General features: G+C 37.1%; 1 protein-coding gene across 1 annotated transcript in view; it reads left to right on the top strand.

The window, feature by feature from the left end:
• Positions 1–21,532, top strand: part of Theg (Testicular haploid expressed gene) — a 151,608-nt gene extending 130,076 nt beyond the window's left edge. Inside the window, exons 5-6 of the mRNA XM_090384967.1 lie at positions 5,176–5,329; positions 21,135–21,532. Of these exons, the coding sequence (XP_090241093.1) occupies positions 5,176–5,329; positions 21,135–21,428 (448 nt within the window). The 3' untranslated portion in view covers positions 21,429–21,532. The remainder of the gene's footprint in view (positions 1–5,175; positions 5,330–21,134) is intronic.
• Positions 21,533–22,349: the final 817 nt, after the last annotated feature.

The following is a 22,349-nucleotide window of genomic DNA, read 5'->3' as shown; positions in this document are numbered from 1 at the left end:
TGCCAGACTGGAAGAGATCACCGGAGAATTCAATTGAGAGTTTGGTGGTTTAGATATCATATTTTGTGGAGATTTGTGTCAGTTGCTGCCAGTGAATGCAAGGCAAATATTCAAGCCTCATAAGAATTCCATTGGTGGTGCAATTTTGTGGCAGTGTCTGTTTCTTTCCACTGGTTCAAGTGATGAGACAGTGTGATATTGTATTCTCCGGCATATTAACTAAAATTGGAAACGGCAAAACGTTAGATGCTGAAGAAAAGAAGTTAATCGAAAGTCAGTTTAGAACACAAGATTTTGTCATGGAACAAGTACCCAAATGCTGTTCGTTTGTTTCATCGTAACAACGATGTTCAATATAACACTCAGGCGTTAGAAGGAAACACTACCATCGATTGTACAGCCGACGATCAGTTCACCGGTTACAAGAGTCGTGAACAGTTGACTAGCATGCAAACAAAACTCCATCAAATGAGCATTGCAGAGACCAGAGGTTTGCCATACATATTGCATCTGTCGACTGGAAAACCTTACGTGATCACTACAAACATCGATGTTGAAGATGGTTTGGTCAATGGAGTGATCAGAACTTCACAGCACATTGAGATGGAAGAAACAGAAACCAAAAGATTGTGGTTACATTTCAAAAGCAAGAATGTTGAAACAAAGAGTCGTCTTGCCCACACATTACAAGACATTCCGTCACAGTATCTTTCAAAAGCAAAATGCTTAAATGCAAAGAATCCAATTTCCTTTGGTTGAAGCTTGTGCCATGGCGGTTCATAAATCTCAGGTGGAACTATCAAAGAAATCATATTCGATTACGATAAGAGTTGAACAGCAATTGGTATACGTTGCATTGTCAAGTGTTAGAAGCATCAATGGCCTGTACATCAGAAAGACGACTTTAGATTCTACCATGCTCGCAGTTGTAACGCACCTAAGATGCAAGATCTTCAAACTGAATTGAAACATTTGAATATCCATCATTTGGAAACACTCTCTACAACTGCATTACATAGCGAAGACATTGCAACCGATCCAATTCTCATGGAATCGAATATCTTGGCATTAAATGAAACATGGCTTGAAAATGTTGATGTTTGAGGATACAAACATATTACCCAATTCAAAAGACCTGTGTGATCTGGTGGTGTTGCAATATACAATAAAATTGAATCGACAATATGTACATCACATATTCTCATTACCGTGGATGCAGACTCGCTACAGCAAATGACTGGTACAGATAATTGTGGCAACGTTTGTGCAGATGAAGTTGAAATAAACGGACTTTGCTTGTAATATTCTACATCTTACCTAATTCAACATTGGAGAAGGTTAAAGTTTTCTTAATATCCAATCTAGCGATCCTGTTGCAGTAGCATACTGTCTTTACTATCATTAACAAGCCTGCAACCTTTGTATCATCTGCAACTTGGACATTAAGCCTGATATACCTTCATCAATATCATTAATAAATACACAAAACAACAGTAGGCCCAGCACTGAACCCTGGAGGACTCCACTAATAACATTAGTCCAAGTAGAGCAGCATCCATTTAGTACCACTCTGCCACCTCCCACTCAACCATCCCTTTATCCATTGCAGCAACTTGTCTTTAATGCCATACCGCTCCAATATGTACAGCAGTCTTCCATGTGCAACAATATCAAAAGCTTTCCTGAAATTAAGTATATGATATCAAAACTATTTTTTGCATCCAGTTCCTTTGTGACCACATCATAGTGTCCAATCAGATTGGTCAGACAAGACTTCTCCTTAACAAACCCATGAACTATTATTGCAGTCTTGTCTAGGTGATCCTGCAATGCATCTTTAACCATGACTCCATTATTTTCCCCGGAACAAAAGTTAAGCTAACAGGTCTATAATTATTTGCGGCACTCTTTGAACCCTCCCCTCCCTTTGTGAATTGGGGATACATTTGCACATCTCCAGTCCATGGGGACCGCCCCTGAATCAAAGGATGCTCTCATAATTATGGCTAAGGGTTTGCTTACTTCTGTATCTGCTGTGTAGTGCTTCACTATCTTCCCTGGGTCTATTGTTTCTTTTTGCCCTTTGGAAATCTCTTCTGGAGGATTTGACCTGCATTCTTATTCTGGTAAGGTTTTCTGTCCACTATAGAATGTGATTTTTCTTCAGTTTTCTATTCCTCATGGCTGTATCACTCACTTCAGTGATTATTTTTCTGTATGACCTGTACTTATTCTTCAGCTGTCTCTGTTTTCCAACTTATGTTACAATAAGCAAATTCTAAATGGGAAGCATTCAAGGTAATAATCATAGAAGTTACTGGACTTTTCGTACCAAGAAATACTGTTCAAGTCTTAGACCTAAATTGATGTCAGATGAATTGAAACTAGTGGCAGAGATTTTTTAATTAAAAAAAAAAAAAATTAAATAGCAAAAAATTTAAATAAGTAAAAAATTACTTATGTAAACAGTAGAAGGAAGGCGATAAATCACATTGACCCACTTGATATCAATGGTTCAGCTCAGGTTACTGAAAAAACTAAATAAATATTTTGCATCTATATTGAAACATGGGGAATTCTTGAGGGAAGTGGATGCCAGAAATTTATCAAACTCCATCAGGGAGCTATATGATTTTGAGAGGAAAGTGGAAGAGAAATTGGTGAAGTTAAACATAATAAAGGCACATGTGGGTGTATGGAATCTATCCAATTATACTGAACTCTCAAAAAGAGGATAGAGTTGGATTCAGGGGAAGTCAACTTGGACTGGAGATGTCAATTGTATCGCTAATTTGTGAATTGGGAATACAAGTGATATGTAATTACTAATTGTAATTGACATCCAACATGTAATCAGAACTGTTAGCTTAACTTCTGTCCTAGGAAAAATAATGGTGTCACTAGTTAAATAAGTACTGCAGGAACACCTAGACAGGAGAACATTATACTTCAATCATAGCATGGATGTGTTAAGGGAAAATCTTCTCACCAATTTGATTGGATACTATGATGCAGTCACAAAAAAGTGAATGCAAAGTCCAAAGCATGGAATATTTTGACTGATTGAAGGGGGTAAAAGAAATCAGAGAAGCAGATAGGGATGTTTAGCAACTTAAAGACCAGTGACAACATTGATAATGTAAAAGTTTGGCTCAGATAGTTTAGTTTACACTTTATTGTTAAATTATTGAAATTCAAAGAGTTCAGTTTTAGCTAAAGATACAGAATACTTGAACATGATGAATGAAACTGCCAAGATGGTGCACATGTAAGGGATTTTGTCTAATACAAAATGAAACATCTTTGGCCATCTTATTGGCTTGATCATTAGATTTGATTCACTGTAGCTTTTTTCTTTCCCTGCTCTTTGAGACTTTTGCCCTAGATTTCATGCTTTTCTCTTTCCTTAATTTGGTGGATGATATTAAAGAGAGTGCAATTGTGGAAGTGTTCCAGAAATATTCTCAACAGCAGCAGCATCCAGTGATGCTCCCGCTTTCAGTGTGGAGACTTGACAATATTCATCTTATTACTATATGATTGTACCACATTTGCAATGATTCACATGGAAAATGGGTTATCCTTTCAACGTATGTATACAAGATGTGTCAATAAAAAGAATGCAAAGTGAAGGAACTCAAAAATGGTTTTAATTTTATTCAAAGTAATAACCACTTCAATGAAATGTACTATTATGCCAATCAAACAGTTCTGAAAAGAGCCAGGGAAGGCATCCAGTGATATGATGTACAGTTTGGTGGTTACATTTTTCTTTATCCTCAGCATCCTGAAATCTCTTTCCTTTGAGGACAGTTTTCACCTTGGAAGAGAGGAAGAAATCTGCTGGTGCTAAATCAGGGAGTAGGGTGGATGGTTGACCTGTACAATGTTTTGTCAGATATGTCTTCACAAGTGTGGAATGGTTGGGGCATTGTCATGCACAAGAAACAGCTGCCTTTTTGTTGAATTTGCAACCTTACCCAGGAATTGCACTTCGATGTCTTAAGTATCTGTATGCAGAACACAGAATTAACTCTCTCCTCGTCAGGTACAAATTCCTTGTGAATCGCAGTTTGTCAAAAAATATGATTGGCATCATCTTGATCCTGGACTTCTGTAATTGAAACTTTTTGGGCCCTGGTGATGATTTTAAAGTCGACTGCATACTCCGAAACTTCATCTCTTGTTCGTACTGAAACACCCAACACACATCTCTAGTGACAATATAATTGAGGAAATTAGGATTGTCTTGACAATGGATGAAGTTTTTGCTTGATAACATCCTTCGTTGCTTCTGCTCATCCATGAGGCTGTGCTAAACAAATTTTGCACAGACTTTACCCTATATCTTCGTGAAGAATTTGATGAATTATCTTTGTTCATATTCAACTTATCAGCTATTGTTCTGAGGGTAAAATGACAATCTCTTGCCACAATTCCCTGAACTTTTGCAACTCGGCCCTCTTTTCGAGAGGTCAATCACTTCTTGGGTCATCGAGAACATCCACATGCCCATCTCTGGACTGCTTATACCATTCAGACAAACAGGTATGACTTAATATTTCATCATAAACAGTTTTTAACGTTTCATAAATTTCTGTTACAGATTTTCCCAGTTTACAAAGCAAAATTTGATATTCATTCGTTGCTGTGTTGCAAAATCATGATATGAAACATTAATGCTACTAACAAAATTGGTTCTTACTTGCAACCTGTCAGCCTACTGAACAATCTCTGTACCACCATCTCTTGCAAGGATTTTAACTACAACATACCAAGGAACAATATGGCCTTAGCAGTCCTTATGCCATTAAACAACAACATACCATTTTCATTTATTTTCAAACAGTGCCAGATTAAGGCACAGTTAGCAGGGCTCTTGTCCGGGGGTGCCAAATTTTACAAATCATAAAAAAAAAAAATTAAACAAAAAATTAAAAAATATATATATATCATTAGTAAAGGGGACACCGAAAAATCTTTCTGCCCAGGGTGCGAAAATACTTTGGTCTGGCACCGTTTTCAAATTCATTGAACACGACTGCAATGGAATCACTGCATAAACTTTATTGGCACACCTTGTAATATAATGCTGATTATATATATATAAAGAGTATAGCTTTTAAATCAATTTTTAACAATTTTTAATATTTAAAAACTTTTTTTATTTTGTAGACCACGTTCCTATTATCCTCCTGATTATGTTCCTAACTATGAGATGCCAACTGTAAAACCTAATGCACTGAGATATAGAGCTACTCCTCGGATAAAGCTGTTATCGAAACCAATAATAAGATCAGGTTTAGCTGAAAATCCAAGCATAACTCAGGTAAACTGAAATGTTATTTTGCAATACAGAATAATGTCAAATTTTATGTAATATATGTAGAGAAATCATTTTAGTGGTTAGTGGGACCTTTAAATAGATAGACTTTTTTTAAGTTTAGTATCATAAAATGGAGCAGTAATTTTTTTCGGTCTTATTTTCAAAATATTAATTTTTTGATTTATACTGTCCCTCTCAATAGCCACACTGTGGATTATTTGTACAAACTCTTATATCTCTTAGAAATTTTCTAATTCACTTTTGCATGTGCACATTTATTAAATTGTAATCTCGGTAAATTTCATTCCGATCAACATACTCAGCTTACTCTTTTTTTTTTTTTTTTGTAGTTGTTGGCACATAGGCTTCTGTGGCCATAATGCACCTCCAAAGGTTTTTGCAGTGCTTTGATCCAAGCCTGAGGCGGGAATCGAACCCGCGACTTTTGGGTTGCCAGGCAGGCACTTTACCCACCCGGCTAGCCCGGCCGGCTACTTACTCTTTCTGACTGAATTATAACTGTCAGTTTTCCCATAAACCATTCATCTCGCCTTACGGTTAATTCTGTTTTAACCCAGCATTGGTCATACCCAAAACAAAAACACTCATGTGGCACTGGACAGGTGGCAATTTTTTTCATGAAAAATTAGAAAATTTAATGTTACTTTTTTTTTTTTTTACTAGTCATTTTCAGTGAAACAAAACTTATTAATTCTGCCCGAAAAAAAAAAAAAAAAAAAAGGATTAATCCCTTCCATTTTCCAGTTTAGAAAACCTTTTAAGAGAACAAAGGTGAAAATTTTGAACATGCACACATTTTTCTGTTTATATATTATGTACATAAATATGAAGTCAAATGGGTTTATGGCTAGTCTTATGCTACTATAATATCATTATACATGAAGGGCATAACCTAATTCTGTACTTAAGTGTTGAGCTGTTATTGTAGAGGCATCCTTCCACAAGTTGCCTTGGTTTTGCACCACTCTAAATAAAATGCACTGCTCCATTGAATATTGATGGTTTATTTAAAGTGTGTGCCACTCCACCAAGACTTTCATCCTTTTTGGGACCTCATCACAGGACAGGTATGTAGAGTGAAGACCTAAATAACTCAGTGATGGAAACATCTACAATATGTGAGATTCAAGAAGGTGCAATAAATGAAATGAAGTCAAATGAGTTTATGGCTAAAGTTTTATGCTACGAGACTATATAATGTCACTATACATGAAGGGTGTGGACTCATTGTACAGGAAACTCCACCACTAGTTGCCTTGGGTATTACACTACTCTAAATAAAATGCACTGCTCCAGTGGAAGAGCACATTCCTGTTTTATTTAAAGTGTGTGCATTACCAAAACTCAGATTTCAATTCTTTTCTTGGAATTTCATCAGTAGGCAAAATGAAGACCAAAAACCCACTAATGGGGAAATATCCACAATATATGAGAAGGTGCAATGAAGTCAAATGGATTTATGACTAAAGTCTTATTCCACAAGAGTTATATGATGCCATCATACATGATGGGCATAGCCTCATTCTGTACGTAATGGTGAACACACTAAGTTGGGTATTACTGGCGTCAAATGAAGCAAGGAAGCAGGCTTATATAACATCAACTGAGAGAGAGAGAGAAAAAAAATTACGCCTGATCTTTCTTTCCCCCTCTAATGATTTGCTAATTCTTTCTTAAATTCATACAAACTACCCACTTCCACAAGACGATAGTTTGTTCCAAAAATAAATTGCTATCTGGCTGAAAGCAAATTTTTGCATAATTTGCTGCCATCCTTTATAAGTTTCTCTTATGTGTGTTGACAAAGGAGGAATGAGGAAGCCACTAGCATTTAGTTCGCTCAATCTATTTAAAGCCTTAAACACTTCAATTAGATTCTTTGTAAGTGCCACGAATTAGATTCGTGGTAAAAGTACTGTTAGGGGGAAGATGTTGTTAGTTGTTACAGCACGAGTGTTAGGGAGGGATTATTAGGAGTACCATTAGGGGAAGGTGTTGTTAGTTGTTACAGCACGAGTGTTAGGGAGGGATTGTTAGAAGGCTCGCAGACCACCCCTCACTATTGGCTGCAGTTGAGGCTTTCCCACGAATATCGCAGTTTGGGTTGGCATTTTGTTTTCATTGACGACTCCGCGACAATGGTTGCTTCATCATCAATGCCACAATAATCTTTCGTGTATATCTTGTCCCTAATTATGGTGTTATCTGGTGTGGATGAAAATTAGCAGAGAGGCAATCACTTAAAAAATAGAAACACAGAGCTTCTCTCTCTCTCTCTCTCTCTCTCTCCAAAAGTCATTGACTAAAGACAGATTCCAGTGTTGTTTTGTTTTATCATGCACTTATTAAGTGATAAACTAAGTTTGTATAGTAATTACACGCAAGTAAACTCATTTAACTCAGTGCATAAATTTTGACAGTTATATTCCAGTTATTTTGTAATCTTGTAAACATACAAGATTACAAAACACTAGGAAGAAATTATATGGCCACTTTCGTTTCCAATAGGTTATTTTCATGGTTATCAACATGGTTATTTTCAGTTCAATTACTGTTATTTATCTTTCACACTCATAAAATTAGCATCTCCTCACTTACCATGTTTACTGGAACTAGGACTTAGATGCTCAGTCTGCCTTCCCTTCCATGAACGGTTTCAATGTTCTGGCTCTGGACTGATGTCGGTACCAGGCTTGGCAGCTTAGGCATTACTTCCTCTCTTTGTTTCAGCCATGACCCGCTTTTTTGACCACAAGCAGTTTCAGTTTCTTCCACCCTCTTCTCCCATGAGTCTTCCAAGGGACCTCTTTTAAGGCCGAATCTTCTCCCTGAGTTTATTCAATCTTGAAATCTGATTGGAGTCAAAGTCAGAACTTATGTCCCAAGCATTTGAACACACGTGATGGTAAAGGAACGATCCCATCACCACACACGTCTGGCACATCTGATGTCTAGCTAAGAAATCAACAAACCTTCTTCTTTGCCTTTTTTGGAATGGAAAGATGATACCCAATGCATGTGAACACTACATGCTAAAGGTATTCACTTATTCATGTGAGAATTATGGTCTCTCTCTCTCTCTCTGGTGCTGCATTAGCATGGCTGTATCTTGTGAGAACCCTCTTTGTTTATATAATCAAGTTAATTTCTCTGACCTGTCTGCTCAGCCTGTGGAAGTTGCTCCTTCTTGGGTAAGGAGTAGGCTCCTAGTAACAAAACTAATGTGGATTTTCTCCTAGATATGAGTGCAGTTTTTTCAATATATTCTCTTTTATCAGCATATGATACTTTAAATAACACTTAAAATGTCTGGTTAACTGGAAGAATACTGATGAATATTGATTACTACAAGTTATTACTAAGCAGGTTGTATGCATTATAGGGGTTAATGTGCACCGGGGCAAGTAATTAAGTAAATAAAGATTAATTCACAGCAGGAAAGAAAAATTAAAAGAGGGAGAAGAAACTACACTCTTTAACGGTACTGTTTTGTGTTCATGACAGATCTGTTTTCTCTTCTAAGAGATCTTTGCACTATTCAAGAGATCCATATCCTTCTTAAAATGAGGCTTCTAGACCTGTAGAGTACAGGCACTCCCCAACTTACGTAATACTCGACTTGACGTAAGTTTTTCCGGCCAGTGCAAACTGAAAAAAATATGGAAACGTATTTTGCATCCTGTAGGAATAAATGGAGGTATTGTGAAAATATCGTAATGTGAACCCAATAACACTTGTTTTTTTTTTTTTGACTGAGATACTATATAACTAAACTCTCTGAAAGGTCACTTTTGTAATGGAAACTGTATTAGTTTTATATAAATTTATGCCAAAAAAGCACAACACAAAATTCACTTTTAACTAAAGGATGCAAAAACAAAACATGCAGCCAACGCATTTATAAACACTCCTGTTGGCTGAGAGGAAGGGCAATGCGGTCTGGCCATGGAATGAACTGCACTTTCATCATTATCATATGTTCCATTATAAGAATGAATTTTGAATGCCTTTGTGATATTTTTCTAAAGCACATTTCTGGAGGTCACGACCATAAAACAATAAAAATAATTTGCACTTTCCAGTTTATTGGACTTTTCTGTTAGTGAAATCTATTATAAATGGGTAGTAAACTCAATCTTATTGCATTTGCAATAATACCAATAACTGGAATTGTGTGGGTTTTTACATAAGTATGGTGAAATGTGTTTCCCCTTCACTGAAATCTTCACTCATATAAAAAACATAAATAAATATTCAGGATCTTCTCTTCATTCCTATTTACTTATCACAATGATGAAGGGAAAGCAACTAACGGAAAGTGCAAGTGGTGGCAGTGCTAGGAAACAAAAATGATTAAGAAATAAGAAGCAGGACAAAGTTTGTTCTCTATTGCATGGGAATTAGGTTTCACTGCTTCAACAGTGAATACAATTTTAAAGGACAGTGGGTATATAAAAGAAAATGTTAAAGGATCAACGCATTTAAGATCGATATAGCACCTGAACACTGTTTTGCGATCACAAAATAGTGTTCAGGTGCTATATTGAAGATGGAAAAGCTATTAGTAATATGGATGGAAAATAAGATTTGGAAACAAGTACCCCTGAGTCTATTGGCCATTTAAGCAAAAGCAAGAAGTATTTATGAAGATATTAAGAATAAGTATGGTGAACCCCAAGCCAAGTTCATGGCAAGAAATGGGTGGTTTATAGGTTGAAGCATCACCCAATGTTAAAGTAAAATTTTTGTAATTGTACACTTTGAAATTTTTCCTGCACATGAGATAAAAATAAATTAAATAAATAATTCTATTTACATGTTTGTCATACACTTCTTTTTTGCTTCAATCAAATTCAGTGTGCATAGTTGCAAGTGCTAGGAAACAAAATTAGAGAAAATATAAGCCTTTAGGGAAATTCGACTTACGTAGAGTTCCGCGGAATGCAACCCTTACATAAGTCGGGGAGTGGATGTACTCAAGATGCAATCATCTCCCTGTCCCTGCTGTCAAAATTCTTGTATATCATTGACAAAACACCAGCTGTCTTAGGAGCCTGTCTGCACAGCTCAGAATACTTAATGTCAGACTTGCAAAAGAAATATAGGGGCAATTGTAGGCATCTACCCCTATAATTCTTTTGCTTTTCCTTTTGAGTGTGGTACCAGCTAGCAAGTATGTTATTCTGAGATTACTGCTACCCCCATATTCAACACCTTGCATTTATCAATGCCAAATCTCAATTATCACTTCTCAGCCAATCTGCTTAATTTTTATCTAGGTTTTGCTGCAATAGTATGACTTGATTACTGTCATAAAATACCCTGCCAACTTTTGTATCAGGTACCTGATTGAATTGTTTACTGCTTTAAATAGATTGAGTGAACTAAATGCTGATGGCATCCTTATTCCTTCATGGACAATGCACATAAGTGACATGAAACCTAAAAGTGAAAAAGGACGGCTGCAGGATAGATATGTGAAATTTTGCTAGGATGATGAATCTGTAAACTTAGACAATAAGCTTGTTATGCCTCCATCACTCGTAACAAAAATCTCATTTTCGTTGGTTATCAGCAGCTCTCCTGGTCAGGTTAGTATTCCTGTGGTGGCATCATCATCATTCATTTTAAAAAATCTCTCAAATTCTCAAAACAAAATCCATATACTGCTTCTTGAAGTTATAAATTTGGGAAGTATTTTCTTCAGCTTGACCTACAACCTTAATGAACCAAATTCAATAATTATTGGATTAAGTCAAACTGGATTTGGGAGGGCAGAGACATTTTTGGGCTTTCTTTTCAGTATGGCTGAATTACTCAGCCTCTCTTACCAAAAATATCTGGTATTTCTTCTGATCAATTGGTAGAAAATGGTTCTTAAAGTCAGGTGGTCTTTTATCAACATAAATTAAGAATCCCTTCATGTACATATGCATCAACATGCAGTGAGAATGTGCTGTACAAAGATCTACAGTCATTAAAATGTTCCTTTTTTTTCCCAAAGCCATTTTTCAGTTCACTCTCAAATAACCAAGGGTGAAAAATTTTAACTGCATGTCAAGAACTTCTGTTAGCATTGTAATTACACAGAAGTTAATTAACTACTGTAAAACATTTTGGCTTGGAAAATTCCCCCCAGTCACACCGGTGGGTGCAATTTTGTATTGCCATGATTTGAAAATAAAGAAAAATCTACATAGTGCTATCAACTAAAGAGTAACAATTACTACTAGCACTTTTATACTGCATGGGTGAAGTTTTGTATTGCCATTTTATTTGTAGTACCATCCCAAGTTTCTGTATAACAGAATGCTACCTCCAGTTATGCTGTAATTAAACAGAGAAAAAGGAAAAAGAGAGAAAAATAAAATTGAAATATAAAACTAACAAACAGAAAATTAAAAATGAAAATAGAATGAAACTGAAAGTCATTACTAACAACAAGAAGCACAAATGCATAATCTTGCACAAGTTAGTGCACTTTACACCTGGAATAAGGCATCGACTCCAAACATCATAAAGAGGAATCAAAAAAAAGTGACGTGAGTAAATGCAGACCTGTTAGCTTAATGTCTGTTCCAGAGAAAATAGATTTATTGATTAAATAAGTAATGCAGGACCATCTGGACAAGAATGTAATTATATTACAGTCACAGCATGGATTTAGCATTTGCATTAGCAAATGCACATGATGCAAGAAAGCAAGGTTATATAGCATCAGCCAAAAGAAAAGAAAAAAAAACACACACACACACACACACACTTCACCCAAACACTCGCTCCAAATGTTTGTCTAATTCTGCCTTGAATCTATTTAACCTATCAACTTCTACAACGTCAGATGGAAGTTTTTTCCAGCAATCAACCACCCACTGGCTAAAGGCAAACCTCCACGCATCTATCCTACAACTGTCTTTCCTCAATTTGAATTTATGCTAACTCAGGCAATTATTCTGGGCAAGAGAAAGAATCCCATCAGCACTGAGCATGCTCAAACCATTCAACTCAATCAGATCACCTCACAGGTGCCTAGTCTCCAGACACTGTAATTTGCAAAACTTAAGCGTTTCTTCATAAGAGCAACTCTTTGTTATATCCATTAATCTTGTTGCCCATCTCTTTACTCATTCCAACAGCTCTACATCCTTCATAAAATGAGGCCTCCAGACCTGTATACAGTACTCAAGATGTGGCCCGACCATTATCTTATACAAGGGATAATCACCTCCTTATCCCTGCTAGAAAAATTCCTGTATATCATTGACAAGACACCATGAGCTACTCTTGCAGACCATCTGCACTGCTCAGAAAACTTCATATCTGCCTGCACAATTACCCCCCAGGTCCTTTTCACTCTCTACCACTGTTAGTGTAGTACGACACAGTTGATACGTTAATCTGGGGGTACTGCTTCCCATATGCAGTACTTTACATTTGTCAATGTTAAACTTCAGTTGCCACCTCATAGCCCATCTGTTCAACTTTTCTTGATCCTGTTGGGCGCCTCCGTAGCCAGGTGGGAAGGAGCAGCAGTGCATAGCACACGCTTCTTGATTAGACCGGGGTTCGAGCCCGTCACCACCAAATACGGAGGATGCGGAAAGGTCAAGGAATGACCACCGCATATTCCCGGAGTAATATGGCCTTAGTTGCTAACGCTCCTAAAAACCAAAAACAATCTTGATCCTGTTGCAGAAGCATACTATCATTAGTGGCATTAACAACCCTGCCGAACTGCGTATCGTCTGCAAACTTGGACATTAAAGCCTGATGTACCACCATCAATATCATTAATGAATACATAAAACAACAATGGTTCCAATACTGAACCTGGGGGACTCCACTAATAACATTAGTCCACGAAGAGCAGTGTCTACTGATTACCACTCTCCGTCTTCTCCCACTCAACTATCCCTTTATCCATAGCAGCAATTTGCCTCCAATGCCACGCTGCTCCAATTTGTGCAGCAGTCTTCCATGTGCAACAGTATCAAAAGCCTTTCTAAGATCAAAATATATGATATCAAAATTATTCTTTGCATCCAGTTCCTTTGTGACTTCATCATAATATCCAATCAGATTGGTCAGACAAGACTTCCCCTTAACAAACCCACACTGTGTCCAAGCTATAACTGAAGTCTTGTCTAGATGATCCTGCAGTGCTTCTTTAACCATTGCCTCCATTAACCCTGGAACAGATGTTAAATTAACAGGACTGTAGTTACCTGTGTCTCCCTTTAATCCTCGTCCTTTGTGGATTAGGGTTACATTTGCACATCTCCAGTCCATGGGTAACTCCCCTGAGTCCAAGGAAGCTCTCATAATTATGGCTGAGGGTTTGCTTACTTCCTTTGCTGCCTCCTTTAATATAACTGGATAGATTCCATCCACCCCAGGTACCTTTCTTATGTTTATCTTCAACAATTTCTCCTCCACTTTACTCTCAGTTATTACAAGATTATCTAGCTTACTGCCAGAGTTTAATATACCTCTATCATTCCCCTCCCTGAATAACTCCTCATATGTGGATGCAAAATATTCATTTAGTTTGTTAGCTACCTGAGCAGGATCATCAACAGTTGAACCATCGATATCAAGTGGACAAATCTGATTCATCCCCTTCCTTCTAGAGTTCACATAAGTAAAGAAATATTTGCTACTTTTCTTTGCATCCTTTGCCAAAGATTTCTCGTAATCTGCCTTTGTTTGACTGCCTAACCTCCTTTGTGACTTGGTTACAGACCAGCTTATATCTATCATAGACTTTTGGGTAGGTGTTAATTTATATGTATCCCATGCATTTTTCTTCTCTGCCACATGTCTAATTGGTGCATTATGGCCTTGCTGCCCTTGTGCCATAAAGCCTACAAACCAACAAACAACATATTCACAATATTAAATTAATACACCAACCATTTAAATTAACATAGTTTAATATTTATAATGACTGACTTACTATACATTATAATAAAATAAAATACAATAAAATAAAAGTAAAAATACAATAAAATATAAATACTTAAAAGTGTTAAAACTGTGCAGTTGTAGCTTTCGGAGGCGCCTGCCTCTTTTCTCAACAATACAGCACATTAAGCAACACATCCTTAAGTATCAGGTTCACGGCACATTTGGTTGAACAGGCGCATGAGCAGTATATTCTTTGTGTGTACCAGAAACGGAAGCGGCTCGGGAGCGTGGAAGGCAGAAACGCTCATCTTTTGCGAGGATTACAGCCTCAAAAAGGGGGTGAAGCCGAACACCCCCATCTCCATTCATAGTATTATTTTCAGATGAACCAATCCACAAGCTCTCGAGCCACTTGCGGTCCCAGAGTTTATGCGCCCGGTCAAGGATGACAGCATTCTCTGAGGAGACCTGGTGTTGTTTTTCCCAAAAATGCTCGGCAATAGCGGACTTGCTAAACTTTGCGAGCATTTTTGGGAAAAACACACCAGGTTTCCCCAGAGAATGCAGTCATCCTTGACCGGGCGCATAAATTCTGGAACTGCAAGTGGCTCGAGAGCTTGTGGATTGGTTCATCTGGAAATAATACTATGAATAGAGATAGGGATGTTCGGCTTCATCCCCTTTTCGAGGCTGTAATCCTCGCAAAAGATGAGCGTTTCTGCCTTCCACGCCACAGAGCCACTTCCGGTTCTGGTACACACGAAGAATATACTGTTCATGTGCCTGGTCAACCACATGTGCCATGAACCTGATACTTAAGGATGTGTTGTGTTGTTGAGGAAGGAGGCAGGTGCCCCCGAAAGCTACAACTGCACAGTTTTAAAGTTTTTAAGTATTTATATTTTATTGTATTTTAACTTTTTACTTTTATTTTATTTTATTATAATAGTAAGTCAGTCATTGTAAATAGATTATTTTATAATATCTATTATTTTTGTAAATATTAAACTACATTAATTTTAACGGTTGGTGTATTAATTTAATATTGTGAACATGAACTTTCCGAACCTTAGAGGCCTTTTTGAAGGGGGGGGAGAAAAAAAAACATGTCTAGTTAGTTCATCTGACATCCATTTAGACCCAAATCTTGAACAATATTTCTTAGTTGGTATGAAAAGCCTAGTAGCTTCAAAGATTAATTCTTTGAATGCTTCCCATTTTGAATTTGCTGTTGGTAACATCATCAGTTGGTCCCACCGTATAGAATTTAAATACTCTCTCAGACCACCGTGGTCACCTTTACGAAAGCAAATACATTCTCTTTATCCTTGATGGTAGTTACCTCTTTGAGTAAATCCCACTTCAGCACAATGTGATCACTGCCACCTAGTGGTTCCTTTATCTGCAGACTGTTAATGCATGAAGAATCATTACTGATAATCAGATCAAGAGTATTAAACCCTCTAGTTGCCTCCCGAACATGCTGCTGTAGAAAACAATCATCCAATAAATCCACAAAAGCCTTGATAGTGTGTTTGTGACCAACCCACAAATTCCAGTCACTATCTGGGAAATTAAATTTGTTAGGGGGCAGTCTTATCAAATCAATCTGATAGGTTAACATGATGACCAAGGAACTGGATGAAAACTATAATTTTGATATCATATACTTGGATTTCAGGAAGGCTTTTCATACCACATAAAAAACTGCTGTATGAACTGGAACAGTGTGGCATTAAGTTCAGTTCTGCTATGGATAAAGAGATAGTTGAGTGGTTATCAATGGGCACTACTTCTTGTGGACTAATGTTATTAGTGGATTCTACCAGGCAGGGGCAATCCTAGGGTATGTTGTGCCCGGGTGGCAATTGAAATTTTCTACCCCCTTTAAAATTTTCTTCATATGTAAGTGTCATGTTTTAAGGCACCCGGGTGCAGTGCACCCTCGGGACACCCCGCTCCTGCCACCAGGGTTCAGTGCTGGGCCCCATTGTTGTTTTCAATATTCATTAGACTTAATGTCTAAGTTTGCAGATGAAACACGTTGGCAGGGTGGTTAATGAGCAAGTGAGCCACTGAAACAAGAGCTAGGAAAATTAGGTTGATGGGCTGGAAAATGGCAGTTGCAGTTTAACATTGACAAATGCAAGGTACTGCATATGGGTAGTAGTAGTAGTAGTAATCATGGGGTAACTAATTAACTCTGTGGTACAACACTCAGGGTAGTATAAAATGAAAAAGACCTGGGGAAATTGTGCAGTCAGATATGAAATTCTCTGATCAGTGCAGACATGTGCCAGAACAGTTCATGGGATTTTGTTATCATGACAGATAACCACTCCCACTCTGGTAAGTGTGGTTCCTCACTTACCAGAGAATACTACAGAAATCTTTTGAAAAAGTGACGCAATGCCTTGAAGGTGAAAAGGCATGGAATGTTAACCAAAGGTTAACATTCCACGCCTTTTCTGATGAACAAGATTCCACATCTGTCTTCTGTCAGCCAGTGCACTGGCTCACACAGCCGTTGCCGCCACCACCAACTTGGTTGACCAGTGCAGCTTTGAACTACTGCAACACCCACCATATTCCCCTGACCTAGCACCATCAGACTTCTCCTTGTTTCGAGAAATGAAGAAACCATTGCATGGCTTCCGCTTTGATTCGTCTCAGGAAGTCATCAATGAAGTGGAATCGTGGTTTCAGGCAAAAAGTGCAAATTCTATGATCAAGGCATTAAACAACTGATCCATAGATGGGAAAAATGTTACTATACATGGAGAATACATAGAAAGGGATGAAAGTTCTTGTGAAGTTTCACCTTTCTAGGGCTTTTATTTCTAGGTAAGGGTACGAACCTTTTGATACCCCCCTCGTAAGTGATTGGTGATCTTTGCAGTAGTGCATATGTTGAGGTTGCTGCAAAAGGATTGGGTTGTCTGGATGTGAAAAGCTGACCAGGAGCACTGTCAGTAGGATAGTCTCTTCTGCGTGATGGAGTTTGTGGCCTTTTATTAAATTCCTGGAAAATGCTTCTGGCAGTTGAGTAAGCTTGTGTATGACATGGCTGGAGGCAACCTCTTCAACTCAGCATGGTGTTGTTGCTTTATCTTGAATTGGTGCGAAAGGGTGCCATTCCACCATGGCTTAGAGTGCAGGCACATAAACCAAGCTCTGTACATTGCCACTCTTGCAATGAAAACCATGTCTGAAACCAGAAAGCAGGTTGATGTTTTGGAGACTTTTCCCGGGATAAAGCCTGAAGTGGTCAACTGTTTCCATTTTTAAACATTTTGGATCATAATACAACCACCTTCTTGATCTTTTTGAATTAGGTTCATCGGGTTAATGTGCACTGTGCCTGAGAATTAGTGAAGCTGCAACTGGACTGCAATCAGAGGTAAAAGCAGAATTGGAGCTAATTGCCACTTCTGTGTTCACATTAGTTGAAAAAATTCTCTGTAAGATTGCTTCTCCACAAGATGGGAGATAAAGGTAATGTATATTTATGTTGGATAGATCCTCAATGCAAATTCATTTATATCATCATATCTATAACCCATTCATCTGTTGTGGTGTCCAGAAAAGATCAGAAAGTTGCAAAAGCACAATCAGGGATAAGTTTTCAGTGATAAGAAAGAAGTGTTATTTTGAAACTAAGCCAAAGAAAATGAGGTACAGTGTATGGTTTTCAGTGATAAGGAAGAAGTGTTATTTTAAAACTAAGCCAAAGAAAATGAGGTACACTGTGTGCACTGGTGTGACTAGGAAGTTTAACTTCACATTACAGAAGCATGTTTGAGAGGTAACCAGAGGGAGTAATACTCTTGATCTGATTATCAGCAGTAATTCTTCGTGCATTAAGAATCTGCAGATAAAGAAACCGCTAGGTGGCAGTGATCAGAGTGTGCTTCCGTAAAGGTGACTACAGTGTTTCAGACAGTTTTAAATTCTGTACAGTGAGACCAACTGATAATATTACCAACAGCAAATTCTAAATGGGAAGCATTCAAAGAATTAATCTTGGAAGCTACTAATCTTTTCATACCAACTAAGAAATACTGTTCAAGGTTTAGGCCTAATTGGATGTCAGATGAACTAATGAGACTCGTAGCAGAGAAGAAAAATGCAGGGGATACATATAAACTATTAGGCGATACAGAAATCTATGGTATATATAAGCTAGTCTGTAATCAAGTCACAAAGGCAGATTATAAGAAATCTTTGGGAAAGGATGCAAAGAAAAACAGCAAAGACTTTACTTATATAAACTCTAGAAGGAAGGGGATGAATCAGATTGGTCCACTTGATATCGATGGTTTGATTGTTGATGATTCTGCTCAGGTTGGTGACAAACTGAATGAATATTTTGCATCTACATTCACACATGAGAAATTCTGTAGGGAAGTAGAGGACAGAAGCTTGTTAAACTCTAACAGGGAGATTAATGATTTTCTAATAAATGAGAGCAAAGTGGAGGAGAAATTGTTATAGTTAAACATAAGAAAGGCACCTGGGGTGGATGGGATCGATCCAGTTATATTAAAGGAGGCAGCAAAGGAAGTAAGCAAATCTTTAGCCATAATTATGAGAGCTTCCTTGGACTCAGGGGAGACCCCCCCATGGACTGGAGATGTGCAAATGTGTCTCCAATTCACAAAGGAGGATCAAAGGGTGTCACGACTAATTACAGACCTGTTAGTTTAACTTCTGTTCTGGAGAAATTAATGGAGGCACTGGTTAAAGAAGCATTGCAGGATCATCAGTTATAGTTCAGACACAGCATGGGTTTGTTAAGGAGAAGTCTTGTCTGACCAATTTGATTGGATACTATGATGTGATCACAAAGGAACTGGATGCAAAAAATAATTTTGATATCATATACTGGGAAATTAAGAAAGGTTTTGATACTGTTGCACATGGAAGAGTACTGTACAAATTGGAGCAGTATGGCATTAAGGGCAAATTGCTGCTATGGATAAAAGGATGGTTGAGTGGGAGAAGACAGAGAATAATAATCAATGGACACTGCTGATGGTATTAGTGGAGTCCTCCAGTGGTCCGTGTTGGGCCCAGTATTGTTTTATTGTTTTGTGTATTTATCAATGAAAGTATATCAGACTTAATGTCCAAGTTTACAGACAGTATGAAGGTTGGTAGGGTTGTTAATGACAGTACGTTACTGCAACAGGATCTAGAAAAATTGGGCAGATGGGCTGAGAGTTGGCAACTGAAGTTTTAACATTTACAAATGTAAACCCCAGAGTAACATATTAACCATGTGGTACTACACTCAGGATACTGTAGAATGAAAAAGACCTGGGGGTAATTGTGCAGTCAGATATGAAGTTTTATGAGAAGTACAGACAGATAGTCTGCAAGAGTAGCTCATGGTGTCTTGTCAATGATATACAGGAATTTTTCTAGCAGGGATAAGGAGGTGATTATCTTCTTGTATAAGGCAATGGCTAGGCCACACCTTGAGTACTGCATACAGTCTGGAGGCCTGAATTTAAGAAAGATGTTGAGCTGCTGTAACGAGCGCAGAGAAGGGTACGAGATTGATGAATGAACAAAGGGTTGCTCTTACAAAAAAGGTTTATGTTCTGCAAATTGGAGTGTTTGGAGACTAGGCACTGCAAGGTTTTCTGATTGGGGTGTATAAAGCCTTGAATGTTTTGAGCAAACTCAGTGCTAATGGGATTCTTCCTCTTGCTCAGATTACTCATTTGAGGGGACATAATTTCAAACTGAAGAAAGACAGTTGTAGAATAGATGTGTTGAAATTTGCATTTAGCCAGCTGGTGGTTGATGGCTGAAACAAACTTCCATCTGTCTTTGTGGAAGTTGACAGCTTAAATAAATTCTAGTCAGAACTAGACAAGCATTTGGAGTGAATGGATGGGTGAAACGAGAAGGGGTTTTTTTTTTGGGAAGGGGCTAATGCTGTATAAGCTTGCTTTCTTGCATCACATGCCTCTACTAATGCTAATTTCATTGTTTTTTAGGCATAAACTGGTTGAATGTGCCTCTACTCATTCAACCAGCTATAAGAGCTGGTTGAATGAGTAGAGGCATGCTCGTGCAACTGCCTTATTCCAATTCCCATTGATGCTGGATAACTGGGCTTGTAATGTACTTCTGTTGGCATTTTCCCCCTTTTATATTTCCTATAATTTTCAAAATTTGATCCTACGTGCTTTTTTTTATTTTTATTTATTACAAAGTACACCAATGATGTTTTGAGCCTAAAAATTTCATTGGTGTTCTTCTGAAATGAGTATAAACTGATTTTATTTGAAGAAAAAATGTCACAAACATAGTAATTATGTGTGATGTTTACTGTTCGTTACACCACATTGTGTTGAAATATAAGGGAAGTTTGTGTTACGTCTACTATGCTACAACCATTATGGTTGGGATTTTTTCCCTCCCCTGCAAATAAAATATGTTTACATTCATTTCAGAAGAACACTGATAGAGTAAAACTTTCCCATTGAGAGAAAAATCAGTTGATTAGGCAAAATTTTAATTTATAAATGGTAATAACACTTAGTCCAACTTTAAAGTCAAATTTAATTTTATCTTAAATATGACGGTCCAACAATAAACAACTTAAACTTAAAAATAAGTGACATAAACCCTGGCATCTTTTAATTGAAACAACCTGTATGAACCATTTACCATAAATAAATGATCAAAGATGGAAAGTTAGTAAAAATAATAATTACAGTAAATAAAAAATTTGCTCCATCTCATTAACATACAATTTAAGACTTGAATGTGTAACTACAAAAATTTACTTAAAAATTTTCATTTCTTGTATAGTTTTATATTAAATACTTTGTGGCAAATTACTTATAAAATTTTATTATTCTAGGTTCCTAGAGCTGCAATGAAATACAATGCAACTGAGCACATTTATAATCTTTCTCAATACAGACCATATCATAAAGATTATTTGCCACACAATGAACTTCCCATAAAAGTAACACCAGCAGCTCGTAAATACCAACCTACAGAGCGCACAAATGAACTGGCTGTACCCATAATAAGGCCTACAACAGAGCACATCCTTTTTGATATGTCAGTTTTTCAGGTGAAACCAACAGCTCTGACTGCACAATGCACTAAAAGAATTACTGAATTGGCAGAGCCACTCATTAGAGATTAACATTACAAGATGCTATTAGATTAAAATCAGCTGAGTATTTTTTACTACACTCCTTTGTACATGTTAATTTTGTTTTAATAAATTTATATAAATTCTCTTATCAATCATTCTGCCTTATTATTAAAGTTAGATTCTTGTAGTAATAATCAAGCTCTTTTACCCATGAAAGTTAATCCTGTTTCAACTCAGATGTCAAATTTTATTGGGTAAGAAACAGAAAATTTATATATTTCTATTAATTTCACTGGGCTGAATATGCCCTCCCCTCCACTTTTAGCTCTTTTTTAATTTTATTTTTACACCCTTCAACTACAGTGGCTGAGTGGCACAAAATTGAAAATAAAAATTTAATATATTTGTTTTAAAATTTAGAGAAATCTAATCAAATGAAAGAGGCCTTTTGAATTGGGGACAAATGACATCAAAATATTCTTTAGAACTTGAACCAACTGATTATCCAGAATTTAAATAAGGTAAAATGCATATTTAACAAATATAATATTTACACACAAAATATCAAGTGATAAAACTGGCATGTCTTTCTGAACCAAATTCATTAAAGCAGTACTATAAATAAATAAATTGCCCAAGCAGTACTAGTGCAGGATGGGAGGATCACATGGTCAGCAACATCCTATGATACAGACTATCCCTATGGAAAACACAGTTAATGCATAGGCTTGTGTTATGATTAAAGTAAGTAGGGATGGCGGAGATGTGACTCCAATCAATGATGGTGTGGTACAGGTGTGTGATCTATTATATAAATTTAGTTAGGATCAAGCACATGTCCCGTATTCCAAAAATGTTCACTCAGAGGGAAATCTTGCACGGCTCCCTCTTGAATCAAAGTGAAATGCTTATCTGTGCAGTCTTGCAGATGTCTCTTACTTTGACCTTAACAGCATTCATGGCAGTCTA

The sequence above is a fragment of the Mastigoproctus giganteus genome, chromosome 11 (assembly GCF_048544385.1).
Source record: "Mastigoproctus giganteus isolate SK-2022 chromosome 11, ASM4854438v1, whole genome shotgun sequence".
NCBI classification, from domain to species: domain Eukaryota; kingdom Metazoa; phylum Arthropoda; class Arachnida; order Uropygi; family Thelyphonidae; genus Mastigoproctus; species Mastigoproctus giganteus.
The sequence above is the reverse complement of the archived record's forward strand: the minus strand, read 5'-3'. Positions and strand labels throughout refer to the sequence as shown.